We start from the raw sequence: 18,363 nt of genomic DNA on the forward strand, positions 1-18,363 counted from the left end.
TATCATAGCTGGTAATTCAGAGAGGAAAAAGGGAGGGGAAAAAAAAAGAAAAAAGAAAAAGGGAGGAGAGTTGTTTTGCATCCGAATGTCGTATAGGTTTTATTTTTCCAAATGAAAATTCTTTTTTTTTAATTATTATTTTTGTTTTTCTTTTTTTAAGATTTATTTATTTATTATTAGGTATACAGTGCTCAGCCTGCATGTACATCTGCAGGCAGAGTAGGACATCAGATCTCATTATAGATGGTTGTGAGCCACCATGTAGTTGCTGGGAATTGAACTCATGACCTCTGGAAGAGCAGACAGTGCTCTTAACCACTGAGCCATCTCTCCAGCCCCCCCCCCAAATTAAAATTCTAATAGTTCTTACGGCCACAAAGGGCATTCTTGGGTTCAGGAGACGGTTTAGTTGGTCGCCACACAAGCATGAGAACCCAAGTTTGAATCCCCACATGGAAGTTGACGCCTCTAAGGCCAGCACTGGGGAAGTAGAGGGAGTAGGGGCCCTGAGACTCACTGCCATTCCAGTTGAACCTGCCAGCTCTGGGCTCAGCTGAGAGATCCTGCCTCAAAAACAAGATGCAAAGCAATAAAGGAAGATGCCTAAAGCCGACCACTAACCTCTTGATGCACATGCGCAGGAGAGTGATTTGCACACTTACATACACTTACACACACACACACACACACACACACACACACACACACACACACTACACACAAAAATAATAATAAACGAATAAATTGTAAAAGATTATTCTTAAAGCTGCAAGTGTGTGGCGTTTGATATATGAACACACTTTGCCACTGGGTCAAGGTGAAATCGCTGAACTCACACTTCTGCAAGGCAGGCAGGCCAATGTGACTGGATGTGTCTTCCCAAGCCGGCTAAGGGAGCCAGGGGACATTAAAGTGCCCTGGCTGTATTGGAACTGTGCCTCCTTTCTCTCCGTCTATGTCTTTTGGACTACGGGATGGGCCACTGTGAAAGTTCAGAGAAGCCTGTCACAGCAGGGCTGCTCCCATGCCAGGGACAAGCCATTGTCATTTCTGACCGTTTGCTAGGAATATTGATGACTGGCTTGGTCCTTACCCTTGCTTTGCCCTGGTTCAGGACATAGACATCTTCCTGCTGCTCGTATTCACATTACTCAATGCTGCCTGGTTACAATCTTTTTCCCCATTGTACAACCAGGAGGAGATTTCTTAAGCCCAATTCTGGCTGCACAAACTCCTGCTAAGAAACCCACCGCTCCCCCAAGATCCTATAGACAAACACGCAGCGTACCCGCACGAACCTTGGGGTTATCATAGCCTTTCTATTCCATGAAGTCTCTCTGCCCACCATGCCCCCCTACCCCAGCCTTAGTAAATTACCAATCAGAAATACTTTTAGTTTCTCCCTTGTACCTATTATTCCTCTGTGGAGTGCTTAATGCATGCCAGGTACCATGGATGCCAAAGGTGACCAAAGCCAATAAAAACCCCTACATTCTGCGAGGCAAAATAGAAGACAGCTAAGCAAAATGTGTAGTCTCTTACAATGCGGCCATTTCCAAAACAAAATATACGACCAAACAAAGAGGAGAGATATAAAGTATCTCTTGCTTTGGGTCTCCACACCCTGTTCCTTCTGCCCATTTTAATGAAATGCACTATCGTGTAGTATATAATGTGCACACTCGCTGGGTCCACTCTGATTCATTCAACCACTGATCTCATCTTGGGCATCTTTTCTCAGGTACATCTTCCCCGTGTCTCCTATACAAGCTCGGTGGTCTCTTCCCTCATCTCCCATGTGTACAGATCAAAACTGCCACTGCCTGGTTAGACAGCCATGCTTCAGGTGGACAGCAAGCCTCGGGCACGCATTCACTCTGTTGCCAGTGTCCAGCACACAGTGCACAGCTGGTGCTAGTGAATCTGCTATTGCTTTTCCTGCTATGGTGATGTAAGCTGAGCAGACCGTGCAGGATGGGTTGGAATGACTTTAAAAGTCCTTATGGTGATCTTACTTGCACTACGCGATCAACACTTGCCACCTGATATTTTACCTCTGGAGCCATTTATCTGGCCACCTGTGAGCATGTAATGAAAGAACCAACCCCTATAGTAATTTAAAAAATATCTCTTCCCTGAACAAAAGTCTGAGGACTTCACAGCAGAAGCCTCCAAAACTGGCTTATCGATTCAACAAGTATTTACTTCCTTATGTGGCACCGGGGTCTATACTATGGCACAGAGATGAATAAGAACTGTCCCTCGCCTTCCCAGAGCAGTCATGGCTAGCCTCAATTTCCAAATGCTGCATGGGTGCCCTTCGGAACGCGTGAAGCCTTTCCAAGCAGTTCTCAGGCGTGAACCATGTGCAGAACCCACATTTAGGCCTTCCTATTGGCCTGCCTGGACCGCACCAGCGGGGCCATCAGGTCAGCGCTCTGCTTCTCAGCCACCTTGCAAATCACCCTTCTTACAGCAGCTAGGCATGCCTCTTCCTTACTCTGAGCCTCATCACATATTGCCTGAGGTTTTAAAACACTAAATGAACCATTAGAAATATTGAAAGATGCCTCCTGAGACGGCGGTTCCAGAATCCCCAAACTGCACACATCGTTGTCCTAAAATAACTGCCAATAACTTTGATTATTCAGCACAATTTTTCCCTAAATTTGCAATACTCCTGTGCTTTTAAAGGGCAGCTAAGCTGCTAATAACAATCACACTATAAACTCAATCTAAGAAACTATTTAATTCTTATAGGCCCAAATTGGGGAAATCTTTTAAATTAGAATTTCAGCTTATGGCACCATTTTTGTTGCAGAGAAATATAATAAAGCTATCAAAGAGATTCCAGATATGAATGCATGGCATTAAACTAAACTTCTAGGGGCTGAGGAGATGGCCTAGTGGGTAAGAGCACTTGTTGTGTGAACAGAAGGACCTGATTCGAGTTCCTAGCACCTTCATGGAAGGCTGGGTGTGGCAGTACTTGCCTATAACCCTAGCACAGGGGTGGGAAGGGAGCAGAACAGGAGGCTCTCTAGGGCTTGAGCACCAGCCTAGCTCCAGGATCAGAGAGACAGCCTCCTGGGGATAAGACAGAGCAAGAAAGGCCAGGCCCTTACATGGGTACAAGCACAGGCACACACCACACACACAAACATCGGTAAATGAATAAATAATAATACTCTAGGTCCAGGGCTGGAGGCATAGCTCAGAATTAGAGCATGTGTGTGGTCTGGCACGTGCCCGAGCTGTTGGGTTCTAGTCACATATCCAAGGGAGGAAAGAAAACAGCAGTTACAGGGGTAAATCACTGATTTAAAATTCCTGACTTAAATAACATCTAATTCTTGTGCTTTTCTTCAGGAGAAAGGAACAGACATTCAAATTAAATGGCTTTTAGATTCCCTGAACACATTTAGCATGCAAAAACAAGATGTTAAAATGCTAATGTTAGCAGGGCATGGTGGCACACACCTTTAATCCCAGTACTCAAGAGGCAGAGGCAGGCGAATTGCTGTGAGTTCGAGGCCAGCCTTGTCTACAAAGCAAGTCCAGGACAGCCAAGGCTACACAGAGAGACCCTGTCTCGGAAAAAACAAACAAGCAAACAAACAAACAAAAACCCTAATGTTTACAAATAAACAGGACAGACTGGATGGCTTACATTTTTAGATATCACTTCTGAAAAGTGAGGGTAAAACTAAGTCTAATTGTAGGTATTCATGAGCTTATGGAGTTCTGGCTTCTGGGCGCTTAGATACAGCAACACAGAGGAAATCCCTGGAAGACAAGAAGGAGTGTGGGCGTGGTCCAGGTCTTCACACTGGCGGGCATAAGTCTAGGATGTTCCTTAGCCACACCGCTATGGGTGCCAGCCCCACACGCTGCTTCCCTGGATAAGTGTTTATTATACCTGAGTTAAGAACATCCAAGGGCTAAGTGAGCATTAAATGAGGTAAAATAAAGTGCTCGCTTAGCCCAAAGACAGTGCTTGGTATGGCCCTCTCGTCACTGCCCTTCCTTTCTTATTCCTTTGAAGCCAGAGGAATGGCCCTGGTTCCAACACCGTCCTGACCAAACTGTTGTTTGTATAAGACTGCCCACATGAGTCTGCAATCACAGTCACCTTCACCTGTGTCGTCTTCCCAGTCTGCTCAGTCTCCTCTCGTTTCCTTGGTACTTCTGCCCAAACACACTCTCACCAGCAACTTTCCTAAGTAGGCTCATACTCTTGTCTTCAGGAAGATTGTTAATGGAGATGTTAAGTCAGGCTGGCATGCAGAACAAGTGCCTCCGGCCATCCTCCTGACACTTTCGTTCCACTCAACAGAGATGTAGTGTCATTTGGCATTAGGTCTTGTTACAGTTTTTGGCCCCTGGAAACACTCCTGCGAGGTAGCTCGTGTCTGCATCTGCTTGAATGAGTCTGGCAAGTGAACTCAATGAGCGAGTGAGTTAAATGTCACCGCAGCACTGTGCGCCTCTTACATCACTCTGACCTATCGCTCTCTGTGCTCATAAATCTTTACAATCAGAACAAATTAGTCTAGCACGTTACTTCTAACAAACATTCTCCTTGGTTTGAGTGTGGCCCATGCCCAAAAGGAAATAATAAACAAGGAGATGAAGGTACTAAAATGTCATCACTGGCTCAGACGTGGTCAAGTGGTAGATAAAAATAATGGCTGTGGGCTCAAGACACAGGCTTGAGGCGCTCATCACAGCAGTCATGGGGAGATTTCAGAAGCAAGAATAGGTGCGGTTTTCTCAAACTCTTTCTGTTTGTTTGTTTGTTTTTAGGGGACCATGGCTTGTGTCATTCGCGGACACTCTCTTCTCATTTGCTACAAACAAGTCGAGAATTGTATGACTTGTGTGATCTCCTTAGGCTTGTGTTTTTGCTTTGCTTTTTTAGCTAGTTATCTGGGAAGAGGAATCTCCTTAAGGAAATGCCTCCATCAGATTAGCCTTTGGCAATCTGTAGTTTGTGTTCTTGATGAATGAGCTGTCGTGGAGGGATCCAGCTCACTAGGGGGCCAGTGCCACCCCTGAACAAGTGGTCCTAGGTAGGCTAAGAAAGGAGGATAAGCAAACCATGAGGAGCAAGCTAAGGAGCAGTGTTCCTCTCTGGCCCCTGCCTCTAGGTTCTTGCTCTGAGCTCCCTCAGCGGAGGACTAACACTAAGTGACATTGTTTAGAAGTGAGATAAAGCTGTAAGATAAAACATCCTTCATCCCAGCTGCCCTTGGTCTTAGTCTTTATCACAGTAAGAGGAAGCAAACTTAGAACAACAGTTTTCCTTACTTCTGTCCCTTTAATTTTCTTTTTGAACTGTGATAAAATACACACTATAAAATGTACCATTTCAGCCACTCTGAAATATGCAATGCAGTGGTATTAAGTGCAGTTATAGTGGTGCGCAGTCATTATCACCCAGCATCTCTAGAACATCTTATAAAATTCTGTATCCATTAAGCAAAAACTCTCCATCCTCCCGTCCCTCCCACCCCAGGCAAGCGCCAGCCCACTTTCTATCTCTACAACCCTCACTACATAAGGAACCTCACTGAACAGTTTTCCTTCACTGTTAGATAATGTTATCTTTTTATGTTATATTTTATTACTTTAAAATTACTCTTAAAGTACTACAGAGGCTGGGCTTGGTGGTACATACCTATAATCCCAGAACTCGGGAGGTTGAGGCAGGAAATTTGACAGCTAAATGCCAGCCTGGGCTAGATATTAACAAGGACAGCCTGTAAATTCTGCAACTCTACCTCAGAAAAACCAAAAAGACGGAAAGAGAAAGAAAAAGGCACATTTCTCAGGGGAGAAGCTAGATACAATGGATGTTCCCCCAAAGGAGATTATCAGAATAGTAGACAAGGAAAACACTATAGATGTCATTTCAGACTTCATAGGCTAAATGCCAATATTCTGGTCATGAAGGTAGACAAAAGTGTCTCAACAGCGGTTCTTAAATTTTAGTGCGCATAAAAATCCATCACTGGGGGCTACGGAGATGGCTCAGCAGGCAGCTCCTACAGAGGACACAAAGAGTCCCAGCACTAGAGTCCAGTAGCTTACAGCTCCTGTATCTCCAGCTCCAGGAGAGCCAATGCCCTCTTCTGACCTCTGAGGGCACCTGGACCCGTGAGCACGCATACGTAACTAAAAATAAAATCTTTTGTAAAAAGAACCGCCACTTGACCAATAATCAAAACAGTACTGAGCTGGGCTCAGACGCCAGAGTGTGTTGCCAACTGCCGTGAAAGCTGGGGGACAAGAGGTTCTTGCCAGCCGTGGTCAGCACAGCAGATGAGACCGGAAGCTGTGACACCCACCTCTGGCCGGTTTGGTCTGCAGCCTGAGGGCAGGGCCCAGGCATGGCCCTTTTACTTTGGTTTTCTTTTCCGGTCAGGGTCGGCCTCTGGCTGGAAAGAAAAAACAACTGGCCTCCTCCAAGGTGTGCTCAGCTGAGAACGATCACTATCTAGTGCTTGTCTCCTTTGCAGCTCTTGTTCTCTTTCTTTCTAGAATATGTCTGTATTGGAGAATCACCACTGGCGATCTACAATCGGCATGCTTCGGGAATCGAGGCTTCTGGCTCACTTGCCAAAGGAAATGACGTAAGTGCTGCGGAGTTGTACCGTGGATGAGAGGTCTAATGGTGGCGTGCTGGGGACCCCTACATCAGCTGCTGGGTGTCCTGCCCTCACTTAGTTGTCCGGTGAGAGATCCCGTGTCAGGTACCAAAACCCAGAAACCAGAATCTCTCTGTGCACTCTGAAAGGGTCTGGCATGGTCGGTCCATGACCTAAAGTCGGAGGGAAGGATAATAAACAGCCCTCCTGTTTTACACTCTTCAGCAACAAGGCTCTGCTTTGCCAAATCCCTGTCTCTTGTGTTAGCAAAACCGTCCTCCCGCTTAGATTCAAAGAATAAATATTTGTCAAGAAGAAACATAGGAATTTGCAAGCTAGATTAAGGACTAGGCCAGTGAAGTGTGCTTTGTCATTGCCGGCCTCAGGGGAAACGAGGAGCCAGAAATGTTTTATTAAACTGTGTGTAACTCACGCCTATATTTCTAGCAGTTTAAAGTTAGGACAGGAGGATCATTTTGAGACTGAGGGCAGTCTGGGCTAAAGAGAAAAATCTCCACTTCAAAAAATAAACAAAACAAATTAAATTAAATGGATTTGTCAACTGAATTGACCTCAGCCTTTTTTTTTTCTCTCTCTCTCTCTCTCTCCTTAATGTCTTTTGTGGGTTTATGTATTTTTGTTTGTTGTCTTTTTTTTTTCCTCCCCAAGACCGGATTTCTCTGTGTAGCCCTGACTGTCCTGGAACTTGCTCTGTAGACCAGGATGGCCTTGAACTCAGAGATCCTCCTGCCTCTGCCTCACATGTGCTGAGATTAAAGTGAGCATCACCACGGTTAGCTGTCTTTTGCCTTTTAAGCAGAAAATATTAATTTCCATAGTTTACTATTTGCTCGTTTACCTCATGGTCCCCAACTTAGCCAATATACTGTTTTAAGACACCACCACTAAGTCTGAACTCTTTCACGAAAATGTACATGACCCAAGGGAGTTAGGTGAATGGCAAAAACCAGTCATTTTCTTAAGTACATGCCGAAGCTAGGGATCCAGGTCAGAGTGACGTTCTGCCATACGACAACGGGCAGTGTGCTCCAGAAGGAAATGTTCAACTTACAGGAGGAACTGAGGCCTGGAAATAAAACAAACAAAAGGCCAAACAAAAAAGCAAAATAAACAAAAACAAAACAGGAAGAAAGGAAGGAGGGCAGGAAAGGAATATAATGGGGGGATAAATGGAGAGAAGAAACAACCAGCCCAGTATGAGCAGCCCCCCCAAACAGTCCCCCCCCCGCCCCCCCCCCGGCCCTTCTCACTGCTTCGCACTCCCTCTCACACCTATGGCTTGCATTACAAATACCATTTATTCCTGAGCCACAGTGTCTTTGTGAGATGCTGCCGTCACAAATTGCCGTGGCTGGAAGACTAATCCGTACATAATGATAATTGTGAACGGACTCTATAACAAAAGTTATATTCATCGTTATTAGCTTTTCTACTCTCGAGGAAGTACTTTAGAGTTATTTTCCTGACCTTTGGGAAGCCAGCTATGATCAATGAAAGAACTACAGAAAGCTGAGACAGGTGCTCATTTAGAAGCACAATGAGGTTGCCGTTTCTGATTAACAAAACAGTAGACAGAACACTGACAGGTTCACACAGTTCAAAGAAGAAAAGTACAAGTTCTGGCGACCCTGCCAGGGGGAGTAGTCAGCATTAACCCAGCAGCTATATTTCCTAGCAGTGGTTTTTTTTGTTTTTTTGTTTTTGTTTTTGTTTTTGTTTTTTAAGTACAACCCCATTTCAACAAAACGCAAGACATACATGCAGGTTTCATGTGCTGTTCTTTTCAGCTTTGTTTGTGGTTTGGTTTGGTTCATGTGTGTGCCTGTGTGTCCGTACGCATACTACATGCATATAAGTCACTCAGAGGCCAGGAGACAGGGTCCTTACTGCAGCTGAGGCTGGTTACAGGCACTTGTGAGCCATCCAGTGTGGGTGCTGGGAACCAAACTCAAGTCCTTGGCAAGAGCAGCAAGTGCTCGCAACCACTGAACATTCTTCCATCCCCTTCTTTCTGGAATTTTCTGAGACAGGATCAGTCTCACTCCATAATCCAAGCTGATTTCAAACTCACATCAATTCTCTTGCCTCAGCTTCTCAAGTGATGAGGTTATAGGCATTGGTCACCCCAGCCGTCTAATAGTGTCCATTTACTGTAATAAAGGCCTTTTTCTACACCACCCAATGTGTGACTGAAAGTTACTGTGCTGACTGTTTGTCAATACTGTATCCAAATAGATGTGATTATTCATTGCTGTTTGGACATTAGATGATTTCCAAATTATTTCATTATGAATAACATTTTTTATAATAAGAGGGAACATAAACTAGTGTTGCACTGTACTTGAGACAGTGATACGTCACTATCCACCCGATGAAAGCTATAAAGTAGCTCTCAAGGAGTCTTTACTCTAATGTTACCTGTAGTTTGCTTCAGTCTTGAAAATATTTCCTCATATATGTGCATGCAGTCACAAAGCAGTTACATAGATAAAGCATTATTTTTAAGTGAGAGATTTTCATTCTTGAAAATATTTGTTCATATTTGTATTGCTGCCAAAAAGCCATAACATGATTCTGAAATAAGGGATTTCTGTCTCTTGGAAAATGAGACTTATAAAAGTGTAGTAAAGAAACATGATCAAATCTTTCTTTTTGTTTGTTCTAAATATTTATTTATTTATTATGTATATAGTGTTTTTTGCCTGCATATACTCTCCTGCATGCCAGAAGAGGGCACCAGATCACATTATAGATACTTGTGAGCCACCGTGTGGTTGCTGGAATTGAACTCAGGACCTCTGGAGATCAGCCAGTGCTCTCAACCTCTGAGCCATCTCTCCAGCCACACGATCAAATCTTTCTTTAGGTTGAATGCCTGATTACACACAACTCATGCATTCCATTTGAAAACTGGCATTTATCATATTTATCATCTGAAAACAGAATTGCAGATATACCAAAATATTATTTTCCCAAAAATCTTGACATCTACAATGCATATCTTTCCCCGAACTGTGATTGTTTGTTGGTAGATTTTCTTGTAATTCATTAATGTCATCAATGGCAACACAGCTTCTTAAAAAACAATGTGATAATATGTAACAAGAACCTCTAAAATTCAGAGTATCACAGTATCTCCCAAATTGAGCTATATTGTTTATGGCATTTTACATATTTGCAATATTCACACATATGTGTACACACACACACACACACACACACACACACACACACACACACACACGCATACACACACAGCCTGACAGCTTCTCTTCAATCACAATGAATCTTTTACATAAGCTGACATTGAAAGGTTTTATATATTTAGTAAACATTGCTATTTATTTAGAGACAATGTTTTTACTCGTTTCCTATTTTCTTATCACTGTTATTCATTTGTAAGAACTCTTTGTATATTATGTATAATAACCATTTTTATGTGTTGCAAATATTACTTGAGGTTCTTAATTTGTCTTTCAAATTAAGTCAAATTGTCTTGGACTCAGGATACATTTTTCCTAATTAACATGTTATAATTTCTGATTGTAAAACTGCTCATATTTTTAAATGCATACAATATTTAGAAATATAAAGAAAAAGGAATCAACCATAAATCTCCTTTACATATAACTTACTCTCTTTTACCACTGAGGTCACACTTCATATTCTTTGCATCCTGATTTCTTATGCAATAAAACATAAAATTTTGCATATCAATAAATATAATATTTAATAGTTGCACAGCATAAATGCAGCAGTTATAATCTCCTACTCATGGATTCTTTCCCCCTAAGATGCTTTGTTACTATAAGCAACCATAATATAAGTATCTTTATATATATATATATATTTCTAGTTGCATCCTTGCTAACATGTTAATACAAGTTTGCAGATGAGCTCTTTGTCATCTCATTTCTACTGTCAAATTATTTTTACACTAATTTCTCAGTTACTCCCCAGACACATTGTACTTGTTTATGTCTTGTAAATCAGAGGTGAACACACCCCATGATCTGGAAATTTCACTCCTGACTGCACACCCAAGAGTGACCTTTGTGCCTGCATAAGTGGAACTACATCAGTGTGTTTATGGGGCAGAAACTAGGAGCCCCTGAACTGGCCATCAAAAATAGATATGCACAGTATAGTTTATTATTATAAGAGACTACAATAAAATAGTGAACATGATGTATTAGAGCCTACACGCCAACACGGATGAATTTGAAAGCATAACTTCAAGCCAAAAGGATAAGACATGAGGCAGACATGGTGGGCATGATACTGAAATTCCGTATTTGGGAAGTGGAGGCAGGAGTACCGGAAGTTCAAGATCAGCCTTGCTGCATAGGAAGGTTAGGCCTTACCGGGACTATATGAAACCCTGTCTCAAAGCAACAGCAACCAAAACAGCAGCACGCTCTAGCTAGTGACCGTACACAGCCATGTACATCCGGACAGCACCGCTGGGCTCACGTTAACCAAGGAAGGGAGGGCATGAAATTGAGAGGGAGGAAGGCCAGGGTGAAGGGAAGGGACAAGGGGAGGATTTGGTGAAAATACACTGGACGCATATATGAAATTCTCAAAGAATAAAATTAAGTTAAAAAAAAATAAATAGTGCAAAGCCTACCCACAAAGCACGTTAATATATACCATATAACTTAGAATTTGAAAGCAGATAAAGTTAAAGCATTTTGTTAGTCATGCGCAGTGGCCTAAGTCAGTAGAGAAAGAGCAGTAAAACAGAGCTTAGGGGGTAGTCAGGGCAGGCAAAGTTCTTGGGCTGCGTGGGAATTATGAGGGTATCTTGACTCTGATCGGCCCAGCCGCGTGCCACGCGCTGTGCTTTAGGCACCATCTGTTTCTAGGGGTGAACTTGAACCCCAGTTACTCTATTGATCTCTGTGTGAGAAACAAGGCTCTCTCACCTTCACTATTTCTGTAAAATGTCCCAGTTCTGCTGTGCCACGTGTGTACCAACGTGTCTCTTTCCTGCTGGTTTACAATGGTGGCGGGTTTGCCTTTAAGTCCTATTGCGGTCTATTTTGTGTTGTTACTGACTCATCCACCCCATAATACCATCACCATTCTTGTCTCCCAAATTGTGACCACTCAGCTGGGAAGGTGGTTCACTGGTTAACAGCTCTTACTGTTCTTCCCAGAGGACTCCAGTTTGCAGCACCCACAGCAGCTCCAGGGAGTCCAATGCCCTCTTCTGGCCAGTGTGGGTGCTGTCGTACATGTGGAATGGCACACAGACACACACGCACACACACCACAGATAAACAAGATAAAAAAATAAATATTTTTAAACATTAAGACAGCTGCCACCACCTTCTCTTTCTCTGTGAACGTCTTAAGGTTGACACTACTTTGACCTCTTGAAAGGCATAACCCAGATGCTTGTGGTTCCTTCCAAGCTTTGTGTGCTCCTTTTAGAGCAGGCTTTTCTTCTTTACTCTTTCACATTTCCCCCATGGCAGCGGTGGGAATGCGCAGTGAACGTGACTTCACCCGCCCAAGGTCCCAGCCTCTCTGTGCAGCTCTGACAGAAGCCTCACTTTCAGGCTGTGAGCAGCTGAGATCCCCTGTGGTAAACAAATTAAGGGCTAGCGAGGCAAGCCACGTGGTGGTGGTGAGAGAATCAAGCGCCCTGAGCGGGACCGGCTGTGTAAGTGTGTCTTTCTCTTCCGTTCTTTCACATGCAGACAGGATATCGAACAGCAGCTGGGCTCCCTGATCTTGGCCACAGACATCAACAGACAGAACGAGTTTCTGACGCGCTTGAAAGCTCACCTCCACAACGAAGACCTGAGACTGGACAGCGCACAGGACAGACACTTTATGCTTCAGGTAAGCAACAAAAGCCACCTCGCCTGGCCGCTTGAAGACACTTAGGGATCGCTAAAAGTGATCAATGCTTTTAGCACGTTTGAGAAGGAGCTACCGTCCTCGGTGAAGTCAGAGTCATGACCTACTTTGTTAAATGCTCGAGAAGACACTCGCGGTGGTTGAGTGCTTTCCAAACAAGCAAAATCATGGTTTCAGAAAGTAGAAAGTCCCTCGTTTTTCCTTCTTTGCTAACTGCCTCGTCACAGTGACCTCGATGGAAGGTTGCATATAACAGCAAGTGTACAATCCTTTGCTTAATTACTTATCTGTCGCTGTAAAGACGTGCCAACAACCAAGGAAACTTCCAGAAGAAAACATTAAATTGGAAGTCTGCTTACCATTTCAGAGGGTGACTCCATGATGTCGTAGCAGGGAGTCTGACAGTCTGCACAAACATGGTGCTGGAGCAATAGCCGACAGCTTACCTGTTGAGACTATGAGGCAGAGAGAGAAACGCCAACTGGCAATGTTGTGGGCTTTTGAAATCTCAAACCCATCCCCAGGGACACACCTCCTCCAACAAGGCCACACCCCCTAATCCTTCCCAAACAGTTCCACCACTGGAAACCAATCATTCACATACAGGAGCTTATTGGGGGAGGGTCACTCTATACTCTTGTATAGGTACTACTCTACACAAAACAGAGCTCCGAATCACACCCTGGGGGAACAGAATTTACCAGGAATGCCACAGCAAGGGCTTTGCCCTGAGTCACCTGCATTTACCAAGTTCTGTGCCTTGACAGAACATTAATCAGTGTGACGGCTGTGCTGTTGAAGGGCGGAGTCTGTAATGTGAGGGCATATTGTTAATCATGGTGCCATCAAACCCAGGAAAGCCAGTAGCCGTCCTTCACCTGAGGCCTGTCCAGCTCGCCTTTGACTCCTTTCCTCCCTGACTTCTTGCTCAGATGAGGTTTACAGCTTTTCAGATAAAAATAAGCGAATTGAATTGTTGAGTTGGATCAAGTCCAACCCTTTCTGCTGTGTGGACATAAGAGTGACATCCATCACTGAAACTGAGCCAACAACAATCAGGGAGGTTTAACCTAGGCCTTGTGTGTGTGTGTGTGTGTGTGTGTGTGTGTGTGTGTGTGTGTGTGTGTGTGTGTTATGGTTGTATAGCTGGTATTTTTGTGGGACTCCTAACAGAGGAAGCAGTGGAGGGGTACTATTTGTCACTCTTTTGCTTGCTTTTGGGACCCTTTTCCTCCTACTGGGTTGCCTCATCCAGCCTTAATATGAAGGGAGGTGCCTAGTCTTACTGCAGCTTACTGCAAGCATATGCCATGTTTGGTTGATATCCCTGGGAGGCCTGACTTTTTCTGAAAATAAATGAAGGAGGAGTGGACGGGGATGGAGGAGGTGGGGGATGGTATGGAGGAAGTGGGGGATGGTATGGAGGAGGTGGGGGATGGTATGGAGGAGGTGGGGGATGGTATGGAGGAGGTGGGGGATGGTATGGAGGAGGTGGGGGATGGTATGGAGGAAGTGGGGGATGGTATGGAGGAGGTGGGGGATGGTATGGAGGAGGTGGGGGATGGTATGGAGGAGGTGGGGGATGGTATGGAGGAAGTGGGGGATGGTATGGAGGAGGTGGGGGATGGGATGGAGGAGGTGGGGGATGGTATGGAGGAGGTGGGGGATGGGATGGAGGAGGTGGGGGATGGTATGGAGGAGGTGGGGGATGGGATGGAGGAGGTGGGGGATGGTATGGAGGAAGTGGGGGATGGTATGGAGGAGGTGGGGGATGGGATGGAGGAGGTGGGGGATGGTATGGAGGAGGTGGGGGATGGTATGGAGGAGGTGGGGGATGGTATGGAGGAAGTGGGGGATGGTATGGAGGAGGTGGGGGATGGTATGGAGGAGGTGGGGGATGGTATGGAGGAGGTGGGGGATGGTATGGAGGAGGTGGGGGATGGTATGGAGGAGGTGGGGGATGGTATGGAGGAAGTGGGGGATGGTATGGAGGAGGTGGGGGATGGTATGGAGGAGGTGGGGGATGGTATGGAGGAGGTGGGGGATGGTATGGAGGAAGTGGGGGATGGTATGGAGGAGGTGGGGGATGGGATGGAGGAGGTGGGGGATGGTATGGAGGAGGTGGGGGATGGTATGGAGGAGGTGGGGGATGGTATGGAGGAGGTGGGGGATGGTATGGAGGAGGTGGGGGATGGGATGGAGGAGGTGGGGGATGGGATGGAGGAGGTGGGGGATGGTATGGAGGAGGTGGGGGATGGTATGGAGGAGGTGGGGGATGGTATGGAGGAAGTGGGGGATGGTATGGAGGAGGTGGGGGATGGTATGGAGGAGGTGGGGGATGGTATGGAGGAGGTGGGGGATGGTATGGAGGAGGTGGGGGATGGTATGGAGGAGGTGGGGGATGGTATGGAGGAAGTGGGGGATGGTATGGAGGAGGTGGGGGATGGTATGGAGGAGGTGGGGGATGGTATGGAGGAGGTGGGGGATGGTATGGAGGAAGTGGGGGATGGTATGGAGGAGGTGGGGGATGGGATGGAGGAGGTGGGGGATGGTATGGAGGAGGTGGGGGATGGGATGGAGGAGGTGGGGGATGGTATGGAGGAGGTGGGGGATGGAGGAAGTGGGGGATGGTATGGAGGAGGTGGGGGATGGGATGGAGGAGGTGGGGGATGGTATGGAGGAAGTGGGGGATGGTATGGAGGAGGTGGGGGATGGGATGGAGGAGGTGGGGGATGGTATGGAGGAGGTGGGGGATGGTATGGAGGAGGTGGGGGATGGTATGGAGGAGGTGGGGGATGGAATGGAGGAGGTGGGGGATGGTATGGAGGAAGTGGGGGATGGTATGGAGGAGGTGGGGGATGGGATGGAGGAGGTGGGGGATGGGATGGAGGAGGTGGGGGATGGTATGGAGGAGGTGGGGGATGGTATGGAGGAAGTGGGGGATGGTATGGAGGAGGTGGGGGATGGGATGGAGGAGGTGGGGGATGGTATGGAGGAGGTGGGGGATGGTATGGAGGAAGTGGGGGATGGTATGGAGGAGGTGGGGGATGGGATGGAGGAGGTGGGGGATGGTATGGAGGAGGTGGGGGATGGGATGGAGGAGGTGGGGGATGGTATGGAGGAGGTGGGGGATGGTATGGAGGAGGTGGGGGATGGTATGGAGGAAGTGGGGGATGGTATGGAGGAGGTGGGGGATGGTATGGAGGAGGTGGGGGATGGGATGGAGGAGGTGGGGGATGGTATGGAGGAGGTGGGGGATGGGATGGAGGAGGTGGGGGATGGTATGGAGGAGGTGGGGGATGGGATGGAGGAGGTGGGGGATGGTATGGAGGAGGTGGGGGATGGTATGGAGGAGGTGGGGGATGGTATGGAGGAGGTGGGGGATGGTATGGAGGAGGTGGGGGATGGGATGGAGGAGGTGGGGGATGGTATGGAGGAGGTGGGTGATGGGATGGAGGAGGTGGGGGATGGTATGGAGGAGGTGGGGGATGGGATGGAGGAGGTGGGGGATGGTATGGAGGAGGTGGGGGATGGTATGGAGGAGGTGGGGGATGGTATGGAGGAGGTGGGGGATGGTATGGAGGAAGTGGGGGATGGTATGGAGGAGGTGGGGGATGGTATGGAGGAGGTGGGGGATGGGATGGAGGAGGTGGGGGATGGTATGGAGGAGGTGGGGGATGGGATGGAGGAGGTGGGGGATGGGATGGAGGAGGTGGGGGATGGTATGGAGGAGGTGGGGGATGGTATGGAGGAGGTGGGGGATGGTATGGAGGAGGTGGGGGATGGTATGGAGGAGGTGGGGGATGGTATGGAGGAGGTGGGGGATGGTATGGAGGAGGTGGGGGATGGTATGGAGGAGGTGGGATGAGATGGAGGAGGTGGGGGATGGTATGGAGGAGGTGGGATGAGATGGAGGAGGTGGGATGAGATGGAGGAGGTGGGATGAGATGGAGGAGGTGGGATGAGATGGAGGAGGTGGGGGATGGTATGGAGGAGGTGGGGGATGGTATGGAGGAGGTGGGGGATGGTATGGAGGAGGTGGGGGATGGTATGGAGGAGGTGGGATGAGATGGAGGAGGTGGGGGATGGTATGGAGGAGGTGGGGGATGGTATGGAGGAGGTGGGGGATGGTATGGAGGAGGTGGGGGATGGTATGGAGGAGGTGCAGGGGATGGAGGAGATCGGGGTACAGGGGAAACTGCAATCAGGATGATGTAACATAGGAGAGAATAAATTAATTTAAAAAAAAAGAGTGACTTGCAAACGATCTGTGGCCAGATCCTTGCAGCCTCAGAAGAGGGAACAACAGAAGGAGCCAGAGCAAGGCTTTCATTGGCCTGCCCACCCCAGGTCTTCTTGGGAGAGCTGTGTCCTTGGATGATGGCTCTTCTCTCCTCAATGCTATAAAGTGGGAGTTCTGAATGAAGTGTTTTGTGCAGTTATGAATAACAGTTGTTTCCTGAGGAGGCATGTCGGGGAGGCCCTCTGTAAATACGGGCTTGGTACCATGAGACAGACAGGCGGACCTGGCAGCACCTTTGGCTTGGGGTACATCTGCTGCTGAAGAGACACCCTCTGACAGCCCGTCCCTACCCTGTCTGTTCTCAGATCGCCTTGAAGTGTGCTGACATTTGCAATCCTTGTCGAATCTGGGAGATGAGCAAGCAGTGGAGTGAAAGGGTCTGTGAAGAATTCTACAGGCAAGGTTAGTGGATCCCACAGCCGAGGTTTCCTCTCCCCCTTCTCCTTTTGGGCAATTAGCCTAATAAAACAGCATTGGGTAATCTGTCATGACATTTGTTCTTTCACCAACTTTGATTATTGTAGCCTTTTTCTTTAACTCTCTTGTGAACCATCCAACCCTTTCATGGGGAAGAAAAATTTAAATAAATATCACAGACTTACTATAAAAACAACTAATAATGACACAATACAATGAATGAAAGCAAGATATATACAGGCACACACAGACAGCCGTATATTTTTTTTCCTCTGTGGCTATAACATTATGATGGGCAGTTTGATTTTTGCCCTGACCTTCATTTTAAGTAGTTGAGCAAAGCCTAAAGGCTAAGCATTGTTTGGAGGCCAGCATCTTCCATTCTGATAGGACACTTTAGAGCCTTCTTAGGTTCTTCAATTTTCCAATGAAATAGGTCAAAATTAGCCAAGGACTGAGTTAAACCATTCGAACATAGTTTCAACAATAACATATGTGGGTTTTTCTGTGAAAAGACAAACGGTCCTAAGGCAGAGCATAACTTTTCAGTGATTACCTTCCTTCAGAAGGAAGGCAGTAAATCAGCAAACAGAGTCTTGACGTTGGGTGGGAGGTAGGCCTTGAATCACAGCCTTGTTTCTTCAGGCTGCGTTTCAACATTCAGGATGTTTGTTCGGGCATCAGCAGCACCCTCCTGCTAGTGACAGGATCAGGTTTAAGAGGCTGGGAACAAATAAAGCTTGAAGTGTCTTACACGCCAGCTCTGTGGGGAGGTCAGACAGCAACGGTGAGCCTCTTTGGAAAAAGAAAAAGAAAAAAAGCATCCACCGAAAGATGTGTCAATGACATCGTGATGGTTCCAAAGAAAAAAGACAAAGTAGGGCTGGGTTCACACGGGGCCGGAGGGCTCTGCTCACTGTCACACTTTAGGAGTCAAAGTGTTCACGTGACTCCTGTGGCTGGAAGTCCGTATGCATTCAGTGTGTCATTAGAAGTTAAAAACTCCATTCTAGTTGACCAAGACACAAAGTCTCTACTGACATCGGAACAAAAGGAAGTGTGGTGGAGTTAGAGCAGCAAGGTCTCAGAGTACGTAGGGCG

The 18,363-nt window shown here is 46.7% G+C and overlaps 1 protein-coding gene across 3 annotated transcripts in view; it reads left to right on the top strand.

Annotated features, from left to right (window-relative positions):
• The window catches only part of PDE7B (phosphodiesterase 7B), a 328,683-nt gene that overhangs the window by 297,082 nt on the left and 13,238 nt on the right, over nucleotides 1-18,363 (top strand). For all 3 annotated transcript variants that reach the window (XM_084777572.1, XM_084777571.1, XM_084777573.1), the window contains 3 exons: nucleotides 6,544-6,635; nucleotides 12,380-12,524; nucleotides 17,151-17,247. In XM_084777572.1, the coding sequence (XP_084633698.1) occupies nucleotides 6,544-6,635; nucleotides 12,380-12,524; nucleotides 17,151-17,247 (334 nt within the window). The remainder of the gene's footprint in view (nucleotides 1-6,543; nucleotides 6,636-12,379; nucleotides 12,525-17,150; nucleotides 17,248-18,363) is intronic.

This window comes from Acomys minous (assembly GCF_964271855.1).
Source record: "Acomys minous genome assembly, chromosome: 3".
Classification (NCBI taxonomy): Eukaryota; Metazoa; Chordata; class Mammalia; order Rodentia; family Muridae; genus Acomys; species Acomys minous.